Source organism: Epinephelus fuscoguttatus, linkage group LG5 (assembly GCF_011397635.1).
Source record: "Epinephelus fuscoguttatus linkage group LG5, E.fuscoguttatus.final_Chr_v1".
NCBI classification, from domain to species: Eukaryota; Metazoa; Chordata; class Actinopteri; order Perciformes; family Serranidae; genus Epinephelus; species Epinephelus fuscoguttatus.
The window spans coordinates 22951557-22979015 of NC_064756.1; the positions used below are offsets into that span (position 1 = coordinate 22951557).

Below are 27459 nucleotides of genomic sequence, written 5' to 3' on the forward strand. Positions count from 1 at the left end.
CACCTATCTAAGTTCTGCTGGCTTCAATTTTCTTGGGGGTTTGTTTTGAAACTCGGCTAATAATGTGTCATGTGATACATTATTGATCCCTCACTGCCCTTAAAGGACTGGGTCAGAGCACAGGGTCAGGTGGAAGTCAGAGCTACTGGAGCTTACTTGCTAACATGGGACCTAAACTGTGCTTTCCAATTCATTGGCAATCTGTCCTTGCACATTTTTTCAGAAGGACAAATGACACTGAGTACACTTTGTGCTAAGTTGGTTAGTGCCTGAAGGAAAGAACGTGGTAAAGGCAGTTAGAGTTATGTGAGAGGACAGCCTTCACGCAGGTACTTGGACATCACAGCTGAGTGTGTGAAAACATTAATCATCCCCCTCCTGTTCCACCCTTCTGACAGCCCTGGTAATTATCACAGTCGCTCAACATACACAGCTGTAACTCCTGTTCAGCTGACACTTCTGTACCACGCCATGTGTGTGAATTAACAGCATACCTGAATGATAAGACTAACAGGGTAAGGTCAAAACTATCGTCACAACACGTGTGAGAGACAAGCATGGCAACGAACAGGAGAGGGGCAGACAGAGGCTAAGAGGATAAAAAGATATGAGGAGAACATAATGGAGGGAGAGAGAAAGACTGTGACAGGAATGTGAGAGGCAGAAAGTATGAATCAGCAAGAAGAGAAGACAAACACTGTGAATATGAGAGAATGAAAGGAAGGAAGCAAAGAAAGCCAAGCTGACAGGGAAAGATTTGGAGTCTTAGGAACAAGCTGACCAGTCTTGGCACACGCTACACTGCAGCACCACAACAGTCAACAGTAAACAACGCTGTCTTAACGAGATGATGCTGATGTCAATCACTGGATCACTAACGGCAAAGGCACCGCACCCGCTGGCAACCAAGTTGTAAACATTGCTTAGCCATACTACAAGCAAGGCAGAAAGCAAGGTGACTGCATAATCAGGTTTTGTAAATGATAATTAAGGAGTGACGGGCTCCTGTGCAGAAATTTTCTCACCTTTTTTTCTCTTGTTAATACTATTGTTTCCTGAGCAGCAGGGGTGTTACACTTAATTTTCTCAGATATAACATTAGCTTTAATTTCTCTTCATGTACCACTAGAGTGAGAATTGTGAGATGGATGTTGATGCTTTTAAAATCTTGCTATAAAAAATGTCAAACATCATTATGCCGGCTTTTATATAATGGGAGGCCTGATGCAGCCAAGCAGACATACACATGAGCACAGACAGATAAAATAGCACAGTGTATACTGTGGCTCTGTCCCTATTCATTAAGGCTTTCTGCTTTCTGGTATAGAAGTTCAGTGACTGGAGTTTGTCTCTTTTTCCTCTGATTATCTGGCTAGTTTATGGAGCTCTCACAAAGCGGTCAGGAAAAAAAAAATAGCAGACATGTTTTTCGAGGAACTCCTACAGTGTGGCATGTTTGCTAAACTGCAGAGAGCAGAGAGATTATACTGAACTCATTAGTGATTCCACAACTTAAACGATTACGCAGTTATACACAAAAGCAAAGGTGTTCAATCTAAGCCATAAACAAATGCCTGTCCCTAACAAACATCTGTCCATAAACAAATAAATGTGCTTATATACTTCAGACAAAGCTTTATGACTGCACAACGTCCTGAGTCACCCATTACTTACAATTTACAGTAAGTGTTTTGCTCAAAAATTAAATTTCCACTCATTAAACAAGTGGCACTTCCCTTGTCAAAATACTTACAAGGGCACGACACTTTTTAGTTAGGAGGTTATTTTAAGCCTTGGTTAAGAAAACTCTCAATATTTCAAGATGACTGAAGTGATTAATTTGGGCAGTGTTCCAAAATAAATATGCATCATTTTAGAATAACACTGCTGTGTTTGTGAATAGCTGAATCAACTAATTAAAAGTAAGTGTTTTTAATTTAAATAAAACTTAATTTAAGATTTAACCCTTCTTTAGTCTTTTCACAGAGTGCAGACATATTTGAATATTTAACCCATACATCACTCATATCTCACAAAAACAGAGGATGCAACAGCACTAACCTTTGCATTTCTGCGCAGGCTCTTCAGAATATTTCTCCTTTTGGGGTCTTCACTCTCTTCGATGGAGTTGTCTTTCTGGGCTCCTCCGTCATCCTGGCTAGCCTTGGGTGGACCGCCCATCTCATCATCACTGCCTATTGAGAAGCTCGTCCTGAAACTGCTGAACTTGCCAAGCCGTTTGGATCGGTCTCTGTAAAGCTTGGGCTTTACCCCGATGGCGGACAACTTTCTCCTGCGCTCCAGTGAGCTGCTATCAGCCTCACTGTCTGAGCCATTCCCCCCGGCACTCCCGTTGGAGTGACCCTTGTTGGCGTTGCGGATGGTGATAATCTTGCCCTGTGTGCTGTCATGAGGGACTGAGTAGATATTCTCCTCCTCTGTAGGTCGAGGTTTGCTCACAGCATCCATGGGCTCTGCGTAGTCTGAGGGGTCATAGCCACCATCGCTACCTGGAGCCCAGGTGACAGCTTGGGGCAAGGAGCGGCGGTTGGTGCCACCCTGCTGGTCCATGTAGGGGCCGAGGTTAACCTTACGGACAGGCTTGGGCTTCACTTGTGGAGGAACCTTATTGTTCAGCTTGCTCTCAAAGGTGCTAAGCTCAGAAATGACAGAAAAGGTATCACTTGAATCCAGATCTGGCAGCTTGAAGGTTCCCAGGTGGGAACTGAGACTGCCATCCTCCCTCAAGGTAGGGTAAGGTGGTGATGGTTCAATATCATCCTCTGAGTCCATGAGAATGTTAACTGGACTAGGAGAGCCACAGCGAGGGCTGATGCTCTCATTGGTACATGCCTCTGCCACATTGTCATACATGTGTGTAGCCTCAACAATTGTGCGCTTCTCTACCGCCTCCTTGAAGAAGGACTGGAAAAGGTCTATCTTATGAAGGCCCCCCACTACCCCACCATGTCCACATATTACTGTGTTAAACCTGGCCTCTATTTCATGGGCCAGTTCCTCTCCCTGACTGACCTGCTCCTTAGCTGACTCTGAGTCCGACAGCTCCATCTGGCTCTCCCCTACTGCTAGCAACTGGACTGGGATGATATCTTGGACCTCACACAGAAAAGCACATAATGTCTCCATAGAGGCCTTGCGGCGAGCAGAGTAAACTGCAATGTAGCCATGGACGAGCTTGGTCTTGCGAAGCGAGAATGAGGAATGAAAGGAGAGCAGTGACAGCTCAATATTCTGCCTCTGACCTCCTATACTGAGATCCAGCAAAACGGAGGTGCCACTGCTGAGGCTGGAGGCAGGACGACAATGCTGGGGTAACAGGAAGGGAGCAAGGAGCTGGTCTATGTCGTATGTGTCACCACACATCAGGCACATGACTATCCTCAGGTCTGCCTCTAGCATCGGCTGGGACTGAGAGTCTCTGAAAGCAGAGGATGGAGGGGGTAAAGGAGGGGAGCTGCTTCCCACACTCCTCCTTGATTCTAAGAGGCCCTTGAGCATCTGGTTGATCTGCCTCTCATTGACGTTGCGACCGTATCCCATGCCTGGAGAGGCAGGGTCTAGGTAGGCACACTGCAACTTTCCAGCCACCTGCTGCCCTTGTTGGATAAGAGTCTGAGCTGTCTCCCCTCCAATGTCTCCAATGGACCCCACCCCCCGCTTGGTGACCAGAAGGAGGGACAGCGGGAGTTGGGCTAAGCTGTTTTCCCTTTCCCTTCTGCTTATAGTTGATTCCCTAAGCTTCTCTAAACTCTCAACAACATAAGAGAGGGATTCCTTTGAGTTGTACAAACACAGGCAACCATGGGGTGTAAAGGTTGGCGTGTGGAATGAATTGACTGGCAGACGTACATTGCCCTCTATTGGACGAAGGGCTAACTCATACATCTTGCCATCTAACACGTACCGGTCGTCACTGGTGCACAAGGCCCTTATCTCATTTGCCATTTCTCTGGCTAGCCCATCTTTCCCTAAGATGACAAGATTTATCCTTTCAGCCCTCCCCAAATCCAGTCTTGAACTATCTGATGATGGGTAGCGGGTAGGGAATCTAGAGGCCAGGATCTGCTCTATCTTACTGTCCACACAGTGGGGGCTGTTGGGACAGGTGTCCTTTGTAGGATGGTACACAAAGTGGATATGTTTCAACACCAGAGCATCCCTTTCTGCCTGCAGCTTCTGTAGGGCTTTAAACCTTTGTTCCTCTCCCAACACCTCCTGAATGGCTCCCATTTTCTCTTTACTCGGCTTTGCATCCACTTCCAGCTCGTAAAAGAGCTCAGAGTATTCAAGAAGCAGCTCCTGAAAGTCCTCTTTGGCTCGGTCAATGATTTCCTTCTGGTGTTTGTTGTAGATATCCAGATATTCAGCCTCATCCAGCCACTGGTAGAAGTCTTCATTCATGATGAAGCTTCGGGCCTCCTCCCACGGTTTCCCTGGTGTGATGAAAGGAGAGACACTTAGCTTCTCCTTGAACTCCCATCTCATCTCAGCCCGTTTGCGCTCATTCCTTAGCTGCTCCAGGTGGGTCTCATAGATAGATTCAGCTGCGGGGGTCTCCAGGAGGTCTTGGGGAATTCGATCATCCTCCATGTTATCAATGTGTGGTGTGGTCTCCCAAGGGGTGTCATCTAGCACTACAAACCACTGGGAGAAATCTCTCTTTGTCTCCAGGACTTTCTGAACCCCAGACCAGCTCAGGTGGTCTATCTCATCCAACTCTGGTAACAATACTGACAAGGCCTGTGGTAGAGTACTTAGATAGACCTTCCTACGTTTCTCTATATGCTCTTGTTTAAGTCTATGCACATGCTGCTGGAAGAGCTTCTTGGCTTTAGCTGTCCCCTCAAGGAAAACATAGTCCTTGTACTCAGGGGCAGACTGCATGCGGCGACTGACAGTGGGCCATGTCTCATTGTGATTCTTCACAATTCGGTTGACCAGCCACTCATAGCGGTCTTTGGCTGAGGCAATCTGTTGACTCTGCTGTTTCAGTGCCTCAAAGTAAGGGATGATCTTGGGTTTTCCCCTACTCTTGTCTATTAGCTGAACCAGTGTAAGAAAGGCTAGATCAACGTTGACATTAGAGCGTGCTGATGTTTCTACCACCTGTAGGTTCTTCTTGGCTAGGGCAAAAGTGTGCGAGTCTTTAATATAGCGCTCAACTCCTTCATCACATTTGGTGAGAACCAGTACCACAGGTTTCTTCGTTTTGGCTAGCTGGTTGTACAGGTTGGTAACAAACTTCATCTGGTCCTCAAAGCTCCGGTTCATACCCCTGCTAACATCCACACAGAGTAAGAAGCCATCCACCACAAGCTTGCCTTCAGGCATCTGCTTCTGCTCAAAGTCCTGCTCCAGTCCCAGCTGGTCTGTGCAAAAGTACATCAGTTTCTCAGCCGAAGCCAGCTTGGTGGAAGCCGCTCTCTTAATGTACGGCTGGAGCGCCGTGCTTCTGTGTGGCTGGAATGTCTGATCATCAATGAACTCCGTTTGCTCCACCACATTCATACGGCATTCAGGCCCCTCCTCCAGCGTTCGCCCGGCCTCTCCCCAGAACAGGAAGTGATCATTGTTCACCACACGGCCTCCAAAGTCACTGGTGCTGAGAACGGAGGTGTGGTCTAGATGGAAGTCATCTGCACTTGGCCGGACAAAGCGGTTACACAGGCAAGACTTGCCCACACCACACTGGCCTTTCTCCTTCTCCGTGCCGGACAGCCCAACCACGACCAGGTTGTAGGTGGGTGCCCGGACATCTTGCTTTTTGGCCATCATCATCGCTGGCAGAGGCTCATCCTGCCATGCTGGCCACTAGCTCTAGGGAGAGGAGAAGGCTGCCAGGAAAGGAGGGTTTCCATGCAAGAGGAGCTCACTGCGCTGGGGTTTGGTCCTGCATGATAGAGAGAGACAGAGAGAGAATGGGAGATATAATTAATCTAGAGACATACAGAAACATACATTCCAATGACAGGCTTTATTATTAGAAAGCTATTGTGTCTCATCTAAATTCTTACAGTGTGCCTATGTGCTGTTAATAATGTTTAATCTGTGATCCTATTTCTCCACTGAGTGTTTCCTGAAAAGATTGAGGTCAGCAGCAAAGCTGCTGGAATGCTGCACATTACTTAACCCAGCTGTAGCTCAGTAAAAGGCAATTTTTCCCCATTTAACTCATTTAATTTTTATACTGCCAGGACTTCACAGCTAACAGTGGTGCCTTCCACATTTCCTTCCTATGTTCGTTGAGTCTCAGTATGTGTTTTGGCTTATTATCCCAACATCTAACACTATGGTTGGTCGTCTCACTGCCAGCAGCAGTAGAATAAAGTTATGTGGGGTTTTCACTATTGCAGAAAACAGACACATGAACGTGCACACAAACACACGCACCACCACACACTTGTGAAAACAGGCACACTAAGCTCCCTGCACCCCAAATGAAAGACACACACAAGAAGATGAAAGCAGATAAGTGTTCCAGAGCTAAAGTTACTAATTGGCCAACTAGGGAAAGCCATCTGCATTTTAAAAGGCTGCATTGCCTGTTGGCTGACTCATCTCCATCAAAAACATGTTTTCCTATGTTTCTCACTATACAGCACTCTGCAAACAGATCAGAGTTGGCTGGTGTACCATCACTAATGTCTCAACATATTTACCTACAGTACAGGCAACAAACTGGTGCCGTGCTGTCAAGAAATAGCACATACAAACACATATAGAGGCTTAGTTGGCTGGCCAATCTCTGTATCATTTATTCCATTAGTAGATCCGACCTAAAAATAACAAGGGAGAGGATGAGAGATGGGGGATGCTCTTTGTGGAATGGCCCTCTTTGACAGCATAATTTGCGAGGAACAAAAATCTTCCAAGACAGCTAGCACACAGACTTGCAGTACGAGACCACCCCCTCCATGTCATAACTGAGGCGTTAATGTAGTAAAACAGACATTAAAACCACTATTAAACATGAATAGCTCTTTTGACAGAGAGCACAAAAGCAGACAAAGCCTTCGTTGCTGCTGAATTGAATTTGTCAGACAACAGAGAACTGTGGATGCGCAAAGATGAACTTCAAAGCCCAACATTGCCCACCAGAGGGGGAGATAATAAAAAGGAAATGGTAGGAGGAGTAAGAAACTCACTACAGTGGAACACACTGTAGATAAAAAAACAGCTTCACACCTGCCTTGTATCGACTACTGCATATACTGTACATTTCCGAGTTTTACTTGAAAGCTGAGTGCCACTAATCGAAGTTCAAAGCTGACAGTTATGGCGGAGCCTTGAAATCCTGAGTTTTACTAAAGCAAATTCCAATCAGACTGTGAATTAACATTTGAGAGGCGAGACCTCCCCAGTGCTGCACCAGGTGTATAACCAAGTGCCAGCAGAAAAAGGAATCAATATCAAAAAGAATGTCTGGTGTTTTGATATTTGTAGAGGAAACATGCATGAAAAATGGATCAAGGCACTCAGGGGTAGACCTGTTCTCTGTATTAATAAGTTGTAGTGTGTGTTATGCTCAGCCAGGCTGGCTGGCCGATACTTGTGGAATAGGTATATGACCTGGGTATTATGGTTAATTCATAGCCTTCTCTTTGCAGCCTCTCTTGTAAGTATGTTTACTGCGTGTGTTTATTTTCCTCTCTGTATGCTTGTGTGTGTGTGTGCGTGTGTGTGCGTGCGTGTGTGTGTGTGTGCACGCGCACCAGATATGAACACAGCCAGTGGGAAAACAGTACAGTACACCCAGCCTAGACTTGCCTAGCCTTGGCTCGATGAGAAGAACTGCAGGTGTGGTATCTATAGAGCTGGAGTCAGCAGGTTAAAAGCGCACCTGTGCCCTGACCTAGTCATGTTCACATTACAGAGCAGACAGCCTCGACTACAATCAGCCACAAAAACATAACCTGCTGCCCCTGGATATGGTCCGCTGGCCCAACAGAACTTGCATCCAGCCTGTTAATCATCATTTTTTTATATACTTTATCTACATGATCCCACCCACCAGGTTCACAGGAATAAAAATGTGATGGGATGTCCATTCACTATGAAGCCTGAAAATAAATACCTCTAATGTCTTGTGGAGCTGATTTATCAGCAATTACTTACTAAATAATTACAATTACGTGGTGCAGATCCTTTAAAGTCAGTAATTTACTGTAATCTAAATTGTGTATACCAGTATTTTCTTTTCATTCTCTCTCTCTCTCTCAGGTAGGTTTGTGAGCTCTGCTATTGGGAAGGTTGCCATGAACTGCATCTCTGCACAGACTGAACTGTTGTGACATGCTCGAAGTAGCTGCCTACTGAGCTGACAGAGGGTGTTACATACAGATAAGTACAGAGGCTCTGGTGCAGACCCACATTAGCACAAATGACCTATATGAGTTCACACATTAAAATGCACACATGCATATGCACAGTGCACACACACATACACACACAGGCCGCTTGTTTATCCTATGTAACAGCCTGGTGATGAGTGTGTCATGTGTGAAATAGGTCATGTTTGTGACCGGTTGTGAGAGTGTCTGGATTAAATAAAGTCAAGCACTCCTAAAGTCCCTATGGACCTGGAGGCTGGCCAGGCTCAACACTCGCACAGATGCATCGCTAACATCTGCTTCACTGACCCCACCTTTCTTTTTCTAAGAATGTTCTTATGTGTATGCAAATCTTTAAATTCATACACTGTTAGCGACAGTTATACTCGCTGCAGTAGAGTGCAGGTAAGCGTGTGTATGTATGTAACAGAGAGCTGGGGCATTTTTGCAATAACCACAAAAGAAATGGCAAACAAAAGAAAATAATGCACTTTTTTTCCAAGTGTGTCCGAGTGACATGTCAGAGCGAGAGGCAAACAGACAGCTCAGAATTCAATCTTAGGTGATGTGAGGATGCATCAGTTTAAAACACAGCAGCAGCAGATAATGGAAGAAAATAAAATGCCTCATGAGACTGACTGCTCTGCCCGGGCCAAACTGACAGAAACATGGAACATATATGACATTACAACTGCACAATTCAGCTTGTTTCAACAGCCTGTCTACTGGCAGCCCAAGTGCAACATTTCATACACAATAGATCGAGTCATTTAGGGAATACATTTCCTCTTTTCACAGACCTATAAAGACACCACCGCCTGAGCTAAACTAGCCTTATAGTGCAGCAGTCCAGTTACTGAGCACTCAGACAGCCAGTCTCCCAGTTCACCCTGAGGCCTGGTGTCTGGTGCGCATGTCCAGTCACATACCACTGTCTCGAGGCCCAGGGCTGTTTAGGGCTGAGGCAGAGATAGGTTAGGGCCTGCACTGCATCTGCCTCTGACCCTGAAACATGAGGGTAAGCAGAAGAGGAGAGGGAGAGAGAATAGGAGGAGATGCAGGAAGGAGTGGAAGACACTGGGAGGGGGTGGGCAGAGACAGAGGGTGGGAAGTTAGTGCACATGGAGAGGATGGGGGTGTACTGGAGAAGAATGGGTATGAGGGGAAGGGGAGAGAGGTCAGTGGCCTGGGTCATGTGAGCTGCACATTGGAATCCCCTCAGGGAAGAGGGGCAGGGAGTGGCGAGGTCTGGATGAGTTAAGGGTCAGGGTCTGACCTGTCACATCGCTCTCGCCCTGCCTAATCACAAACAGCATTACAAGCAGAACATACCCAAATACCACATCTTCATTTCCCCGTTTCTTTTTTCCCTCCTTATTTTTCCTAGCAAGAATTTCCCAATCTATTGGTTTAAAACTGTCAAAACACACCCAAGACAGCAAATCTCGCCTTGACTGTAGCAGCCCTTTCTAGGTCACTGACTGGATCAAGGACAAGACGGAAGATAGGATGCATCTGTAGGGTACTGGAGTGCAGCCTGAAGCTAATGCTAGGGTGGCAGGGCGTGAAGTTCATCATAACACGTGCTACAAGGGGCAGCGGGAAAGAGGCTGTGTTCACTGCCTGTGAGGACAGACTGTGTAGCTTTCACAGGGTGGCTGCATTCCTATCATTACAGGGCAAAGAGGAAGAGTTAGCCAGGGAGTAATTGTCAGTCAGGCCTGTTTTGAAATACCAAAAAATCCTTATTGCTTTGACATGTTCGCTTAAATGGAGAGTGCACATGGGCTGAATGAGATAACCATGCATGTGAGCTGGATCTCAAAAGGAATGTTGCATGGAAGTGGAAAATTGAAGGGATTAATTTTCCTAATTTAATACAAAATGAAGGGCTTTTATAAAGTCAACATATATAGAGGTACTTAGAGATATCACAGTGATCCTCTTCAAGCTATCCCCTAACACAATGACAAAACTCTCTTACTAATTTCAGTACAGTTCATATGGAAAACTGCTAAACGCAGATAAACACAGAGGCGCACTTGCTTGCATGGTTTTCCTCTAAGCCCTCTGGTTGTACAGTATTATACACTCAGGAAGGCTGGGAGTTGACAGAAACAAAGGTCATGAAATAGTCATGAAGCAGTGTGATGGTGATGATGATGACAGAGAGGCAGCAGGGAAAAAATCTCTCTCCCTTATTCTCTAAGACACCAGGCCGGCTGGCCCTCCCTTTGCTCCAGTCCCCAAACATGTTTCCCCTCCTTTCCTCACTCCTTCTGCATGATGTCAGTCTGCAACCACATGCACTTCCGCTCTGCTCTCTCTTATTATTTTTCTATCTCTCTTGCTCTCACCCACATTATCCTCATCATATAGATTTTCCCATCTCCATCTGTCAAGTTTTTTTTTTCATATAAACTCTTGCCCGTCTCCATCACTCTACCCCCCCCCCCCCCCCTTATTCTCCACCTCTCTGGAGACTTGTTGTCCATTAGTACAAAACTAGGGTTGTGGACAGGGGAGTGGGCTGCGGGTGGATGGGGTGGGAGTCCTTATACTGATACAGCTTCCTGCTCAGACTGTGCTAGCTTACCTGTCAAAGGCATAAACAAACATAAAAGATAGATTCTAACTATGATATGAATGCTGATGAAAACAGGTCTGAAACAATTCCATCCTTAAATACCCAAAGGTAAAAAAGTAACACACACACACACACACACACACACACACACACACACACACACACACACACACACACACACACACATTCAGGACAAAGTTGGCTAATCTCATTTTCACCAATTTATTCTGGCCATGTCAAACAAACAACAGCCTGGTGACCTTCACCAGAGCATGGAGGAAAATGGAAATCATGTCATTTGTGCGCAAGAGTTGACAGGTGAGGCGTAAACAGCTGCTGAAAAAATATATATGTAAAAATCTGCCTTCACGGGGCATCAGTGGCTTAGTGGATAGAGCAGGTGCCCCATGTACAAGGCTGTTGCTGCAGCGGCCCGGGTTCGACTCCAGCCTGTGGCCCTTTGCTGCATGTCACTTCCTCGCTCTCCCCATCTTTCACACTTGACTGTCCTATCAATTAAAGGCTAAAATGCCCCAAAATATATCTTAAAAAAAAAAAAATCTGTCTTCACAACACTTATATTCAGGTTTACCAAGATATTTAGAAGTCCCAATGACATGATTATACTACCATCAAAAGTACCGACACCGCTCTTTCTGTTAAACTGATACAGAGATGCTGTTTTGTAAAGCACCACCCAAGCCTAGCGTCTATGTCTGATGCACTTTCATGAGGTGCTCTGTGATGCAGAGTATTCAGTGTAAGCACTAAAACAGAAGTCATTTGTCTCATCTACGTATCACTCACCAAACAGGAAATTCAAATATCCTTGCTTTTTCCATTGACTGGATGTGTGCAGAAAACAAACACTGCTATCGCACCCTTGCTAATGCATTTCACATGTGGCCAGGCACACAAAACACACCTCCGAAACCAATCCAAAAGTAAAGAATAATTGCTTTAAGAAGAAAATACTAACCACAAAAAGCTCAGCACACCCTGGACCTTTGTCATTACACATAATACATATCTTCACAAAACGCACAGAAGCAACATTGCAGCACTCTAACAGCCATCACACATCCAGGTCCTGATCCAGGAGAGCTGGTCAGTTGTGACTGGGATTATGGACATCGTGGATTAGCTACGGCTATTTGCATCATTCCATTTGTGAGTTCACAAGTGGTGCTGGCTGTGCATTAGCATGATCCGATGGCATGGGGATATAACCGCATGAAAAAGTCACCGATAACAAATCCCCCTACTGCTCAACCTCACCACTGACACGTGTGCATAGAAACACATGTATGCATCAAGTTAATGATTAGCTGTTCCATATCTTCTAATACTGCTCCGTTGTGCATACAGTATGATGTTATTTATTCCACACCCATCTGTTATGGCCCAAGTTATCTGTGTATTATAGTTTCTAGTAACTTAAAGTGCAACGGCCATGTACCCAGGCTCTAAGTTCATTTCCACATCCTCCCTCCGCCTGGCACTGCAGAGATAGAGGACCAGTTAGTGATGGACCCCCTGAGGAGAGAGGCGGACAGACAGACAGACAGAGAGAGGAAGGAAGGATGCAGGATAAGAGCACAAAAAAAAGGGGACACAGACCGTAAACAAACAGTCAACAATTGAAAAGGCAGGATATCGGGGATAAGAGAGAAGGAAGAGGGCAGTGAAGACCATATTCACAGCCTAATCTGAAATTCAAGACTATAACTGAACAGTTCAAGGAGCGGCGGCAAGAAAAGAGCAAGGTTTAAGTCAGATAAAGAGAGGATCTCGAAAGAATGGACAGCCTATTTAGAGAGTGGAAGGAGAGGGTAGAGGAGCAGTGTGTCACTGTGGTTTAACCTCTTCAACTGCACCAGAAGGCCTCACTGATAGCACAGCTAAATATATTATGTGCTGGAAACATGGACAGTGACAGCTATAAATCTGAACTACCACCACATAAAGTCGCTCTTATAAACACACACGTGTGCACAAGTGCTCACAGTGCCGTACCTTCCTCGATGATAAGGTCATTTCTCTCCAGGCTGACAGCGAGCAAGTGAAAGTGAGAGGCTACGGTGTTTCTGCAGCAACAGTTTCAGCTCTCTGACCTTCACGTGAGGTTGATGTTAAGTTAGATTTGATTTCAGTTGCTAATATTTATTCTAAAATCATCTTCAGTTGTTCATGCTAACATGAGATAAGGATGAATTTCTTTATATCATTTTAAATTTAATATCTTTGGGTTTTTGGCTGCTAGTGAGACAAAACAAGCAATCTGAAGAGGTCATCTTGGGGTTAGTAAAACATACTTGTTTGGGATTTGGGGGACTAAACACTGACAGTTCTGCACTCTCATTGTGCACTTTGGTACATGGTAACATTTTGCCCAGGAATTCCCTGTTCAACAGGCTATACAACACCAACGACAACAACAAGTGTTGCTTTACATGCACGGTCAGAAAAACAGACAAGTCTGTGTTTTCCTTTGGCACAAAAGCTCATCTGTGGGCCTCTGCTCTCCCTCCCACTTAATTCCTTCTGCTAGGCATGAACTGCCTTACTCCTCATTTCTTTCAGTGCCCCCTGGCCCTTGTCTAATTCTCCCTGTATTTCCTGTCTTCCTCGGTCTTAGCATGTCTCTGCTGCACTCTGTCTCTCTGTCTCTCCCTCTCTCAGCTCCATCTTCTCCTGCAGTAGTACCTAACCTCACGGCCCAGCCCCCTGTCAGACTAGCAGACTGTCTGCTGGTGATATTAGCATACATCTGATCCCTGCTCCCCTGCTCGAAGGCTTGTCAGCATCAGCACAACTGTATACACACATTTAGACATCCAATACAGCTGTCCTGTCCTCCCAGCCAAACTCGATGCAACAGCACAAACAAACAGCTACAACGCAGACAGTTATAGACCCAACGCAAATATGTCCAATGCAATCAACACGGAGCGGGGGGGCATACTTTACACACAAACACCCACATACCAGTTTTGTGGTTAAACATGACAGCATTTTTTGCTCTCTTCTTAGAGGAGGGGGATTTAGTGGCAGTCTTCAAACCCAGCTGCTAATCTTCCACCTGAATGAGCCTCCAATTTGAACTGCTAGTGTAATTGGTTTGACAAAAAGTGTGTGTGAGGTGTGTGTGTGTGTGTTTGTCTTATGTCAGAACTGGGGACGCCCTTCATCTTTCAATACCGAGCGCTGGATATCATTTGAAGAATATTTTCATACCCATGCCAGTTTTTTTTTCTTGAACAAAACAAAAAATCCCACATTTGTGTGTGTTAATATACGTGTTCATGTCTCGGTGCGTTAGTGTAAACTGAAAATTGCTTCCAGCACATTCTCTCTGTTTACAAATAAAATCAGACTGTGCATAATAGATTTCCTCAATAAAAAGAGCTCGTAAAGCAGAGAAGGACTCGTGTTCTCATACTACTGGATAGTACAGCTGAAAAGTTGCTGAACAGAAACTTTCTCATCTTTACTTCCTCACCAACTACTGCAGACAAATCTGCACTCTGACCTCTGGGTGGGAAGGCTTCATGTAGTGAGAGAATGTCTCCATAAAACAAGTACAGCGATTCTACATTTCTCAGATTTTCAATAACTCGACTCAGTGACTCGCACTTATTTAAAACCACAATTCCACTCCCAGGCAAAGAAAGCCATCCACATAAAGCACTGTGATTTGTGAGCGACAGATCAACCGCTGACATTACCTTCAATTTAATTGTCATTATTAACCCATTTTCAGTGGAGCGCTCATCCTTTGCTAGAGTGGGTGTCTAATAGATGTGCTGGGTGTGTTTTCCAGATGGTGACCGAGACGGGAGAGCTGTGCACGCTCGCAGAGCGATGCTGCTGCTGTCACCAGAGTTTAATTTTTATCACTTTATCTACTGCTGCGAGGGCTGTAGTGGCCAGACTAAATTCTCGGCACCGTCTTGATTGCAACAATTACTTGATTGCAGCCACACAGCGTCTATTGTTTTGTCTTAGTATGAAAGCAAGTTTCTATTGTGCGGCATACAGGCTGCGTTCACCTGTGCATTTTGCATCCCCAGCTTCCTGCTTTAGATTGGTATTGGAAGGACAGGGGAGAATGGCTGGTGCAAAATGGCTGCTGCTGCTGGGATTTGACTCCAAATACAAGTTACCAAAATATACACCATCATTTTTCATTTGCAAGCATTTAGATGTGGTGGTACTCTAGTAGCTAGGAAAAATCTCAATTTGACCTTTTAACTCACTAGACTCACGAAATTAATGAAATTATGATTAAGCACAATTAGCCATAGCCTTAACCTAGGTGCACATTGTTATATATCAATTAGAGAGCCATTAATAAACTGTACCAGCTGCTGAAACTCACCTGACCCCACAGCCAAGATACACTACTCTACAAATACACAGGATTCAGAGAAACTTTACATTTGAATATTTAAGTCTCTGAACTTAAAGCAACACATATCGTGCCGTCTAATCAGCTCGGAATATAAGGATAATGTTGGTTAAGTCTTTCCATCTGGGCCTGTAACCCCCCAGCTTTGTATATAATCAGGTGTTATGATCCCAACAGGGATCTGCCAGAGATCACCCAAACTGTTACTAGGTGACAGATGGTCATCACACACACAAATGCACCCACACCCAACACCTACACCATATGCTCCGACGTAGATACGGCACATCTCACACATGCACGTGCCTTCTAACTTGACTGCTCTCTGCTTAAATACCAAAGTTTAAACAAACTGTGTTTTTTGTCTCTTCTACGCCAAGAGAAATTTTCAGGCGCTGCTGAATCTTGAGACCAATTAAATCTGAAAATGACAGAAATGAAGGGACTAGGATGGGCCAAGAGGGAAACAGAAGATAACATAAACCAATTTCTACAGAATGCTTGGGAAGTGTAAGCTCAGACACAGCGCTGGCTGTGAAAACGGCATATTCCAGCAGCTACAGTGCATCACTGCGAGGCTGCCTGCGAAAGCCACGCTGTATGTGGTCTGTTCTTGTCATGTTCTCATGTGTGGAGTCTAAGTGCTAATGGGCTGGCCTGAGCAGCAGTATCTTTATAGCATCATTGCACCCTGCCAGTATAACACAAGAAGCCAAACCAGTCAATAGGTGCCACTTCCACTTGCATCTCCAGTCAATCCCCTCAATCTTTCCCTGCTCTGTGGACGGCTAATAAAGCAGCCAGGAGTAATAAAAAGGTATGCCTGGACGCTGCACTGCCAACTGTTTGTGATTCCCCAATAGTTAGAGGCACAGCCTCGATTCAAACAACAGTTTTCGACAGAACATCCCAATACTTGCTTTGTTTGTGTAATTACTGTTTCATTGAATTGGAGACTTTTTGTACCCACAGACTGATCGACCGAGCTTGTGATGGCGGCAAGAAACAGCTCGTTATAATAAAATGGATTTGAAAACCACAAATGGGTTTTGAAAGTTTGTATTGTTTTGTAGACACTTGGGCAAAATTGTGTTTTTCATTTAGAGTGGCGCAAAGAAAAAAGAAATTATTTTCCATTGGTAAATGAAACCTTTCAAGAACTTAGGTGTCCCATATTATGAAAGAGCGGGAATGAAATGAGCTGAACAAAAGAACCAAAGTTTGTTGGATATGGACGTATTGCGAGGAAGGAGGCGAGATTCTGAATTCATAAACGAGGCAATTGAAAATATTATGAGAGAACAAGAAGAGTTTCCAGCAAAGCGAGGTAAGAAGGGGAGAAAGAGAGAGTTCACGTCTGGGGGAGGAGAGGAGGAGGTTAACACAAGCAGCTTCTGGTAAGTGCTTAGTACTTGCGGTTGGCTAATGGTACACAGACAGGGCTACTTTACGATCGCTCATCTGCACTTCTCGCTGCTGCCGCCCAGACGAGCCTCAACGTGAAAGAAATAAGCCGCTGTTAAGAAGGATAGACAACCACTTTCTCTACCTCTTTGGCCTCCACCTTCCCCACAGTTGTCTCCGCTGCCATTAAATTTTTATGCTCCTGTCATTTTCCTCTTTAAATTGTTCTCTCGTCGCTTTTTGCTCTATCTGTCATCGTGTCATCCATCAAAATCCCTCGCCATCTAAAAGCACAGTGGCATCACGCTGCATGCCTTAGGAACAGGATAACCTTACAGAGTGAGACGAGTGCTTGAGATACACACACACACACCCTAAATCAGCCAGTGAGGCAGCTAAAAGAAAGGTACACAGCACGCTAAAAGAAAGGATGACACGGGGGGAAAAAGAATGAAGAGCCCCAGAATGAAGTGGAGGACCGCTGCCAAAGATGGGTGAGTCACTGCAGAGAGGGAAAAAAAAGCTAATGATACAATTGAAAACACCTGAACCTGCCACAGTGTAAATTAAAGATAATGACTTTTTACTGGTTGCCACAGTAACCAACTGTTGGCACAAAGGCAGATGGCTGCAGAGGCTTTTTTCCCCCCTGAACGTTCCTCCCCTCCCTTCCTCTTCTTCCTATGTAGCTTTCATTTTTTCCAAGAGCTTTACTCTCTCTTTCTGCCCTCCTGTGAGCACCACCAAAGTGCAATTCATGCAGGGGCAATAGAAGGCCAAACAAATAAACCATTTAAATAACCCCAAACTAAAGTAGCCTCTGATTTGTCTCCTTTGTAGCAGATTCAGGTGCAGAGATGAATGAATGAATGGGACGGAAAAGAGGCGAGTAGACATAATACACTATATCTCCCACAGTGTGCTTGCGGGCTCTGACAGAGGATGCATATGTAAACACATCACCTTTAACACTCATAAAGCAGTGCATGTGTGCGCACACGTGGGAGTGTCGCCTCGGAGCTCCTTCTGCAGTCTGAGTGGAAGAAGCTGACAGGCTCTGGGGCAGCTTGTCCAGAGGTTACAGGGGTTGTGCTTGGTCATCCATTTTAAATCAGTCTCCAGACAGACACTGGAGCGCCATTACAGCTCAAAACTTTGCTGCTCTGCACAGATCTGCCTGCAGCTGCAGCAGCATTAGGGCCCAAGGCCGAGCTTTGCCTGCCCCAGCTCACTTAGCAGTGTCCACTGCCCTGTTGGTCCTGTCTAAATCACAGTCAGAGGAATGTAGCCTTTCAGGGTAAGAGTCAAGCTTTTACCACAGTCAGATAAGCACTTAGCAGGGTGCAAGATGTTTTGTAATTGTGTCTTTGTGCATGTACAACCACAAAACTGCTTCTTTAATCCCTGTCTTAATATTCCCGTACACACATGGTAACTCTGTGAGTGCTGTGAATACACCAGTGACATTTGTACTATAGTCATTTTGCTTGTACTTTTGGTGCTATGGCAAATAGAAGTAAGAAAATAAAGATGTGGAGGGTCTATTTGCCCAGTGAGAACAGTCACACTGCAGCTATTCAGCTGTTTCACCACCCATCACCCATCCCTGTGACACGTTATTACAGATCCCACTGCGTGCTGTGATTGGCTAGTACTTGTCACACTGATGCATTGAGGGCAGACACTGTTCCTCTTAGGTCAAAGAGGTCAGATTAAAGTGGTAAATTTACGAGAAAGAACTCACAAACGTACTGACAGAAAGTCAGGAGATGTAGTAAGAAGTGGTGGGTGAACAGTTCAAGCACAGGACTTTCACACAGGAGACTGGGCTGTGAGTCAGCGTTGGCTTATTATTTCTAGACATAGGTTGTTTTTTTCCCCAAGATTATTTTTTGGGTGTTTTTGCCTTTATTTGATAGGACAGTTACACGTGAGGGGGGAGAGAGAGAGAGGGAACGACATGCAGCAAAGGGCCACAGGCTGCAATTGAACCCAGGCCGCTGCGGCAAGAAGGAAGCCTTTGTACATAGGGCGCCTACTCTATCCACTAAGCCACTGTGCAAAAAATAAATAAATTTAAAAAAATTCCAAAGTATATGAGTTTATATAGCTGTTTTGTGTTTTAACAGGCCAAACTATTACTTTCAATATCAGACAACGCAGCCAACTCTGAGGCTGAGAAATAAAGCAAGTGCTGGAGTACCAAAAACTGCAGTTCCTCTAACGGCCACTTGAGGCTGGCTCCAAAACAGAGTAAATCCCATGTTAAAATGCCCAACTTAACAGCTGAAATAACATGTTTACAGCCTGGTACAATAAACAGTTTTGGTCTCTGTAGAGAGACTTTCACGACAACTGTACAGGGGGTAGATTTCTTTACAAGTCACCTGCTTACTTTTTATTAAGGTCCAAAGTTACACATATTTAAGGGTGGGACTGACTGAGTGACAGGCTGTCTGGGAGGTGTTGCTACCAGTTGCTGCAGTCTATGAGTCAGATCCACTCCTTGCTCCTCCATAGCTCAAGGCGCTCATCCAAATATGGCCACTTCTGGCTCCAAATAACCAAGATGGCGACAGCCAAAATGCTGAATTTGAAACTTCAAAGCGAAACCAATGGGTGATGTCATGGTAGCTACGTCCATTACTTATACAGTCTTTGACTGGAAGCAGGGGGAACCAGCTAGCCTGGCTAACTCCAAAAACCAACTTAACATTTCTGTTTGTTTTACAGATTACGCAAACAAGATACAATATGTTAATCGCTAACTTTGGAGGTGCCAGTGAGCGTATAAAGCTGTATAATTTAAGATAATCACCCCCTGGCTTCAGCTCTATCATTAGCACATGTGGTATCGATCTTTTCATCTAAGTCTCGGAAAGAAAGCAAATAAAGGTATTCCCCAAAATGTCAACTATTGAATATTTATACATCTTATATCTAAGGTCATAACCTTAGACAAAACTAGCTCACAGTTACATATGCATGCTTTTATGGTCCAGCCTTGAGTCGACAGTTGTTTCTTCCTGGACTAGAGAGGGGCTGTCCCCTCCCAGAAACTTTTGCCTGTGTTGAAAGCAGCAGCTGGAGGCCACCAGCAGTCACAAGAGTCTGAATTAGAAGTCTGGATCTGTTGCGAGAGGCTGTGGAGCAGAATGGAGCCTAAGAGGCTGCAGACTAGAGGAGAAGTCTGAAGCTGATACACTCCGCGATGCTGTACAGTTGGTAAAATGTGATGAATATAATGGCAGGCCACAAGCGCAGATGCAGCCATATGGAAAAAAACACTATATCGATCTTGACCTCTGTTGACCTCCTCCTCCTCATTTCTAAAACTTCCATATATACTACATTATTTATTCTTTTTCAAACTAGTTTCTATGCCCTGCTCCCTCTCCAGGCCTGGAGGAAGAAATGACTCAGGAAAAGCCAGAGGGACGAGAATTAGACCATTCTCTCTGCTGAAACAGGAAAGCAACCAGGTTGGATTTTAAAGCAGTTCTCTTGGCCCTAATCCAGGAGTTAACCCCTTACCTCCCAGCCCATAAACACATGCACTCACACGCATTCTGTTAAATTCATTCCTACTTAGAAATGATGCCAAGTCTCCTTTCCACCGTTCTCTTCCTCTCCCCACCCATCCCCTCTCTTCCCGGTGATTGGCACTGTTGCTCCTCACTACCTCATATCCCTGGGTTCTCGTATGAGCTCATTGGCCAATCAGGTTTGCTGATATGGCTCCAAATTTCTCTGACATCACAGGCCAGAGGCAGGCAAAACAAGGATCCCTGCCTTAGGATAAAAAAAAAAACAAAAACTGTGCAATCTTTCATGCTGCTTTTTGCTCTACTGCCCTTTGTCTTCTACAATACATGCTAAACTTGGCTTGTCTGGCCAAATAAAAAAAACATATAAACAGTTAATAAATGGTTTATTAAAAAATGGGGACATTTTTAAGTGTTAATTAATATATCTGACAACAACTATAACTCCTGTGAAGCAAATGGTGTAAAAACAGACAATGACAGACAACATGATATGACACAATTGTTATCATATAAACTGTCTACATATTTTATATGAAGGATGCAACTGAACATGTTGGAGGAAACTAGTAAGCAGACCTTGAGTGAACCTCTTTAAATTACTGTCATTAAGGTCAAGCTCAACATGCCTTCATGAATTTTGTGCACGGTAAAAAGCAACCCCTGCCTGTGAATGACTTGTACATATGACATGAACTGACATTATAATGCACTTAGATTGCTTCATGTGCATAACTGTTATAAAATATTATGACAGCAATGTCGTACAGAGGCAGTATGAGGTTGTGAGATGTGCAACAACAGAAATGTGGACTTTAGCACAGAGAGGATTATGTCAAGAAGAAATTTAAAGACAGATGAATTAAATGAAATATTTGTGGCGATTAAGACCTCACAGATTCAAATTTAAGGCTATGTAATAACCCTTATGGCTATATACTTATGAAACAGATATTAAGAAGTTTTAAGGACCTGCAGACACCATGTTATATGTCATTATTATGACATATAAACTATGTATTATTAAGAATTAATACACTGCTCATAAATGCTAAATAAGGGGATTAAAGTAAAGTGTTGTCAATTTGGACTTTTTTCGACAAAACGGAGCTGTGATAACCCCACAAGAGTATCGCTGAAATCAAACCAAAGAATGTCTCTAAAACTTCCTGTCCACAGCACAGAACCAATATTACTGCAGCCTCTGCACTTGGGAGTGTTTCAAATGCAACACCAGTCTCTTTAAGTACTGACGTCATCTTAGATAACGCTAACCTCACAAAGACACACGAATGCGCACACCCAGCTAGGCGTACCATCTTTAAGCCTTTCTAATCCTTGATCTCAGACAAAGGAGGGGGCCACTCACACACACACGCAGTCTCACACACCCCACCTGTCCCCCCACTGAAGATGCAAGTCTGTCTACTGATGAGCGCAGGCTAAGGTCATTACTGTGATTGTCGTGTGAAGGTAAAGAGGGATTATTTTGCCAGCGTCCACTCAACACACATCAGGGGAATTACGAATCTCTTTTGTCTTTATCTCTCTCTTTCTCTCACAATCTCTCCGGCTCACTTTGCCTCTGTTTCTTTCTGTCCTGTCTCCATGGGGATTTGAGCAGGGAGGAGGGCGGGGAGGGGGGAGGAAGTGAGAGCCAGTCAACAAGTTTCTTTTTTTTCTTTTTTTTTTTTAAATATCAAGAGATAAAGGAAGTATGTGTGAGCTGCGTGTGCAAAGCCTCGACAGGCACAGTGACCAAATGACCTTGAGTGGGCTCATTCATAAAGCCAACCTACATAGCAGGGGGGCACAACCAAACATCCAGACGTGATAAAATCTACTGGGAGAGGGGGGGAGACCGGAAAGAAAGGAATAAACGAATTTAGCCAGATAAAGCCCTGTTCCTACTGCACTCTGGAGACTTGCTGCCACGGCGGTAGAAAGGGGAGAGAGGAAGAGAAAGCATTAAAAGGACCTTGGAAGTGGAAGAAAGAGAAAGTGGCGTGTTGAGTCACAAACCGAAACCTGCTACTACAGCTATTCACAACTTTATTACAGAGAATAGATTCATTTAGGAACGTCTACAGAGCAGCCAGAGGCATTTCTTCAACTCTTCTATTTATAAACACTGATTTAAAACAATGTACCTACATATTAGCTCATAGCATCCAATAACCTTTAAAATCCTTCAGTGGCTGTAGCAGCAGATTGCTCCTGGCTCTCTTCCCACAGTCCACTCTAATGTTTAGGTTTTCAAGTGAGGCTCTTGCCTCAGTAGAAACAACATGTGATAGAAGCTAAATCAAACTCTTGGCACAATCAGGGAAGTATGGTAATGAATGAGCAGAATTAAATAAGAAGAAATTAAAGATAAATGACACGGCAAAGAGCAGCATAGCCAATTTAAACACAATCTGACACTGTCCAGATTGGTAAATATTGCCCCGTTAAAATAAATCTACTATTCTTTCTCTGCTGCCTATTAAAGCCTATCCCTTCATCTCCCCATTAACTGGCCTGTCAGGCTGTCTGTTTGCTGGGCCGTGCTACACAATGACATGTTTACCTCCAGTCAGATTCCCATTTAGATCCTTGAAGACACACAGGAAGGTGAGAGCAAGTGTGTATCTGTGTGTCCAACAATAACATTAAACCTTGCTGTAATTTGGTATTATAACCTGTTATGTTAAATGAGTTTAGTGTGACTCCTGTCTCTCACCAGAGTATCATCCTTGGAAATCCAGGAGGTAATAAAAGCAGCAGTGGTTTAAAATGGTATCCTGACTGTAATGCGTCAGGTAGGTGTGGGGCTTTATGCAGGGGGGAAAAAATCAATTCTAGATGTATCGCAATTCTCTTTTTAAATATTATATCTCAATGCAGAAAAGTTAATAACTGGAAATTTAAAATCCAATTCGCTATGACTGCCCTTAACAATTTCGTAAAACTGGGCTTAGATGGTGAGACCATAGCCTGTATAAAATATAGATGTAGCAATGGTGACTTCACCCACTGCCTTGTGGACTGCCATTCTAAAGCGTTTCAGCAATTGCCATCTTGGTTCTTTGGAGCCAGAAGTGACCATATTTGGACAAGAGGGTGGAGCTGAGGAGGAGCAAAGGTTGTACCTGACTTATATTGGCAACACCTTGCGGTCAGCCTGTCACTCAAGCTGCCCCGCCTTTAAATATGCATAACTTTAAGCCTTAATAAGATGTAAACCCGTGAGTCATATAAAGGTTCACCTCCTGTACAGCTCTCATGAGGGGGGAAAGTACCAGGTTTTTTGTACCAGGCTGTAACCTTGTTTATTTCTGTTGTAAAGTCAACGTGGATTCTATGAGCCTTGACTCGATTCTTGAGATAACCTCAGTGGGCATTTAAGGAACGGCAGGTTTAGCCACTTCCGTGTTGGCTCAATTTTTCAGCCCTGGAAGTAGCTGCTTGGATGAAACGAAACAGATGTAAACATGTGCATTGTGTTTGCGTTCTAAGCTAGACTGCTTCGTAAGTTCTGGTGAGGTTGGCTGAGCGTGAGCAGCCACAGATGGATATAACAGAGAGGCACACTTCTGTTTGTGTGATGGTTCTTTGCGATGCAGGGAAACATGTAAGCAAATGTAACCTTATAGTTGACACACCTCTTCCATGTTACTACTACTGTAAAGGAGCAGTGTGTGTGATTTAGTGGCATCTAGCAGTGAGGAGTGCAGACTGCAACCAGCTAAAACTTCTCCCATGTGCGAAAGGTGAACTCCCCTTTAAGATTCTTTCGGTGTTCGTTGTTCAGAAGTTTGTCTCTTCTAGGCTACTGTAGAAAGATGACGGTGCAACACAATGGACTTTGTGAAACAAAAACATGAGGATTCTTATTTTCATGTGATTATACACTAAAGGAAACATACTTTATTATGTTCCATTTATGCCAATATATTCCCTAAATCCTACACACTGGACCTACAAAAATGCTATGTTTTTAAAAAAGCAAGAAGTCATACAATAAGAAAAAAATAAATCATGTCTAGAATTAAAAAATGTTGATGCATCAAGATGTATCAATAATCATTTTATATTTGCATCGTAGCCCTCTGAATCAGATTATGAGGTGCCTGGAGATTCCCACCGTTACAAGCTACTACATACAACATGCAAATTCTGTATCACGCCATCCTCTTCCTGCTACAAGGACACCAGTATATTCAAATCCAAGGACACAGACAGGATGTTGAAGAAGCTGGAGCATGGTGAGCACACAAAATCTTGGGATTTGGTGATGTGGGGATGCAGTGCCTCTTCAGTTCTGTTTGACAGGCTTTCAGTGTCTTTGCAACATCAACAAAGTAAAGCTGCAGTAAAAAAAAAATCAAATATATAAAAGGTACACAATTAAGGCCCACCTGATTTCCAGAGACTGTCTGAAATGTGGGCTGCAGCGCCTAAGACTTTCTCATGCGCCATATGACCAAAGAGCAGCCAAGTCTGGATCACAGCACTTAACCCTGCCACAGTTAAGAGCCTCTGCATCCTTGGTTTCACAAAACTCCTACATTTTCAAGGTCTGCTCTGCTTGCTTACATCCCCATCACAGCAAGACAGAAAGTGGATGCTTTGCAGAAAGTAAATGCAAACTCCAGGAGAATACCTCTGTAAGGCATGAACCCACATTGATAAGAAGTTTCAATAAACTCAACTTTACACAGCATCACTGAAAACAAACACTGGCTCTAGACATTCAGAGTGATGCCTCCCAGACCATAAACCCAACCATTAATGCACAGTCGTGCTGTACTGTAATTGGCTCCCCTAAAAACCAGAGCACATTACCAGGACACGGTGTCCTTAAGAGCCATCCACATATGGGTAAGCTTCCATATAAAATGTTGTAAGTGTTGTTACAGACAACTGTATTTACTTCCTCAGATGCAGAATGTAACAGCTCCGGCGACGTAACCTTACTGCTGAGACAGAGGAAACATATAATAAGCCAGGATGGTGCCGTCCCAGTTTTGACTGTCCAAACTGTGGCCAATAAAGCAAACATTTAGGGATCAGTCAAACCCAACCAACAACCAAATTACACATGGTTTGTCCCTCTGAGTGTCTGCTGGTTAGCCATGGCTTTTGTGTCCAACTGTTGAAGTCATTACCAGCAACAGTATTTTTCTGTGGATTTTGGAATCTACACATTTGGATTAAACATGAACAGAGTTTCCTTTAAGCTCAGCCATCACATATAGACATATTGCATGGTCAGGGAACCATTTAGACTTAATAGAGTATTCCTGGAATTTCTTAAAGTTTCTTATATATGTAAAGGCTCGAACACACCAAACTGAAATCAAAGAACGGGTGGCAAAACAGGGTTACTGCTGCGTCACCTCACGTTGCCTGTGTCAGCCACAAAGTTGCACCTAAACACTCCACGAAAATGACAGCCAATGGTCAACTAGCACATACGTTCTGCACCTGTGTGAGTGGGTGCCCGTAGTCTGTATTCGTCATTAAAAAAGGGAAACCAGAAGACCAAAAGGGACTGATTCAAGATGCTAGTTAGCCAGTTAGCACATTATTAACCCAACCCAATGTTAAAAGAACAACATATATTTACTGTGTGCTTACGAATAATTAGACAAACCATTTTAAACTGTTTCTGCTGTAGAGCTCAACGGCTAAAAAATAATCTTATCTAATATAACAACTTTGTTTCGATCTCACACCCTCTTGAATTTAGCCTTTTGTTTACTTTCCTCACTTCCATTTCTTTTCTTGTGCAGTGACCCAAACTGCCAATCAGATGTAATTTCAGGGGGCTATAGTGCCAATTTAACATGCTGAATTGGCCAAAAAAGGCTGATTATTGTGGGACATACCACACAAGCTAGGGCGACAGACGCTCATGGATGCCCCCACATTGACCAGTGGCTGACGGCTTGGTGTGTCAGGACCCTCAAACTCATTTAAATGGTATGGTGGATGTGCAAAGTGGGTCCAGTATGCTCTAGGAGCCAAAAGCCTGTATTTTAACTTATGTCATCCCCATACTACCTGCTTCCACACACTCTGAACACAACTCACAACCTGATTCATCTGCATACAGCACATAGGAAGGCACAAATTCTCTGCAACTCTCCATATAGGTGTGTGTGTGCAATGTGGTGTGTGTGTGTGTAGCGTGCATACTCTCCTTTTCTTCTAAAAAAAACTCCCAGTGGGACCAAATATCCACATATAGAACAGTAGGGGGGAAAAAAAGACCCTCACACTCAAGTATGGGTTTTCCGATATTACACACTATCTGTAAACCATACAGCCAAGTCTACTGGAAGGCAAATTTATGCACACACGTCACCGTATCATGAATGTGTCTGTAGGCAAATTATTCAGCTTCTGCTTTGACAGCATTTTCTCAGAGCCCACTGCTCACACACTGACATATCTACATGCTGGCACAGGAAACGCACTCACTTTCCAACTGTAAGCCAAAGACACACACACTCATAATCATCCATGCAAATGAAGCTATTTTAGCTGAAGCAGGGGGTGTGTGTCTCATGTGACGTCCACACAGGTGTCCACACGTGTTGCAGACAAAGATGAGGACCTTTACGCATGGCTTGTACACATCGATCGATGGAATGTTCTAAGTGTTAACACCATGTTCACAAACACATCAACATCGCCTCACATAAAAATTGTTTCATTCAAGCTACATTAACACAAAACCCACCCACACTCGTTCTCAGCGCAGACACGCCACACATGCAGGGCTTGTGGTATAATAGGCGAACATGCAGCATAAAGACAGCACAAAGGCAGCTGGACCTGACTGGTGACAACCCTCCCATTCATCACCATGCCCTTGGAGACTCTACATCCCTCCACAGTGACAGCAGTCAGCAGAGCACGCTTACACGTGCACGCAAGTTGTGTTACAAAAAGCACAAATGCACAGCGTACAACGGCCCATGTCAGCATCACCACCACCACTACCAATCGTTTACTTGTGTGTTGTGTGTGTGTGTGAGTGTGTGTACGCGCTTGTATCCACATATATTATTCATCTGCATGCGAGCACATGAACGAAGTGTCTCTGGTAGGAGAGATAAGGGGCTTCTTTATTTCAGTCTTTCGCTTGTGTGTGGATGAATGTGTGCATGT

The 27459-nt window shown here is 44.2% G+C and overlaps 1 protein-coding gene across 1 annotated transcript in view; it reads right to left on the reverse strand.

Moving 5' to 3' along the window:
- Positions 1-27459, reverse strand: part of arhgap35a (Rho GTPase activating protein 35a) — a 71735-nt gene that overhangs the window by 21600 nt on the left and 22676 nt on the right. Inside the window, exon 2 of the mRNA XM_049575429.1 lies at positions 2062-5911. Coding sequence (XP_049431386.1) covers positions 2062-5799 — 3738 coding nt within the window. The 5' untranslated portion in view covers positions 5800-5911. The remainder of the gene's footprint in view (positions 1-2061; positions 5912-27459) is intronic.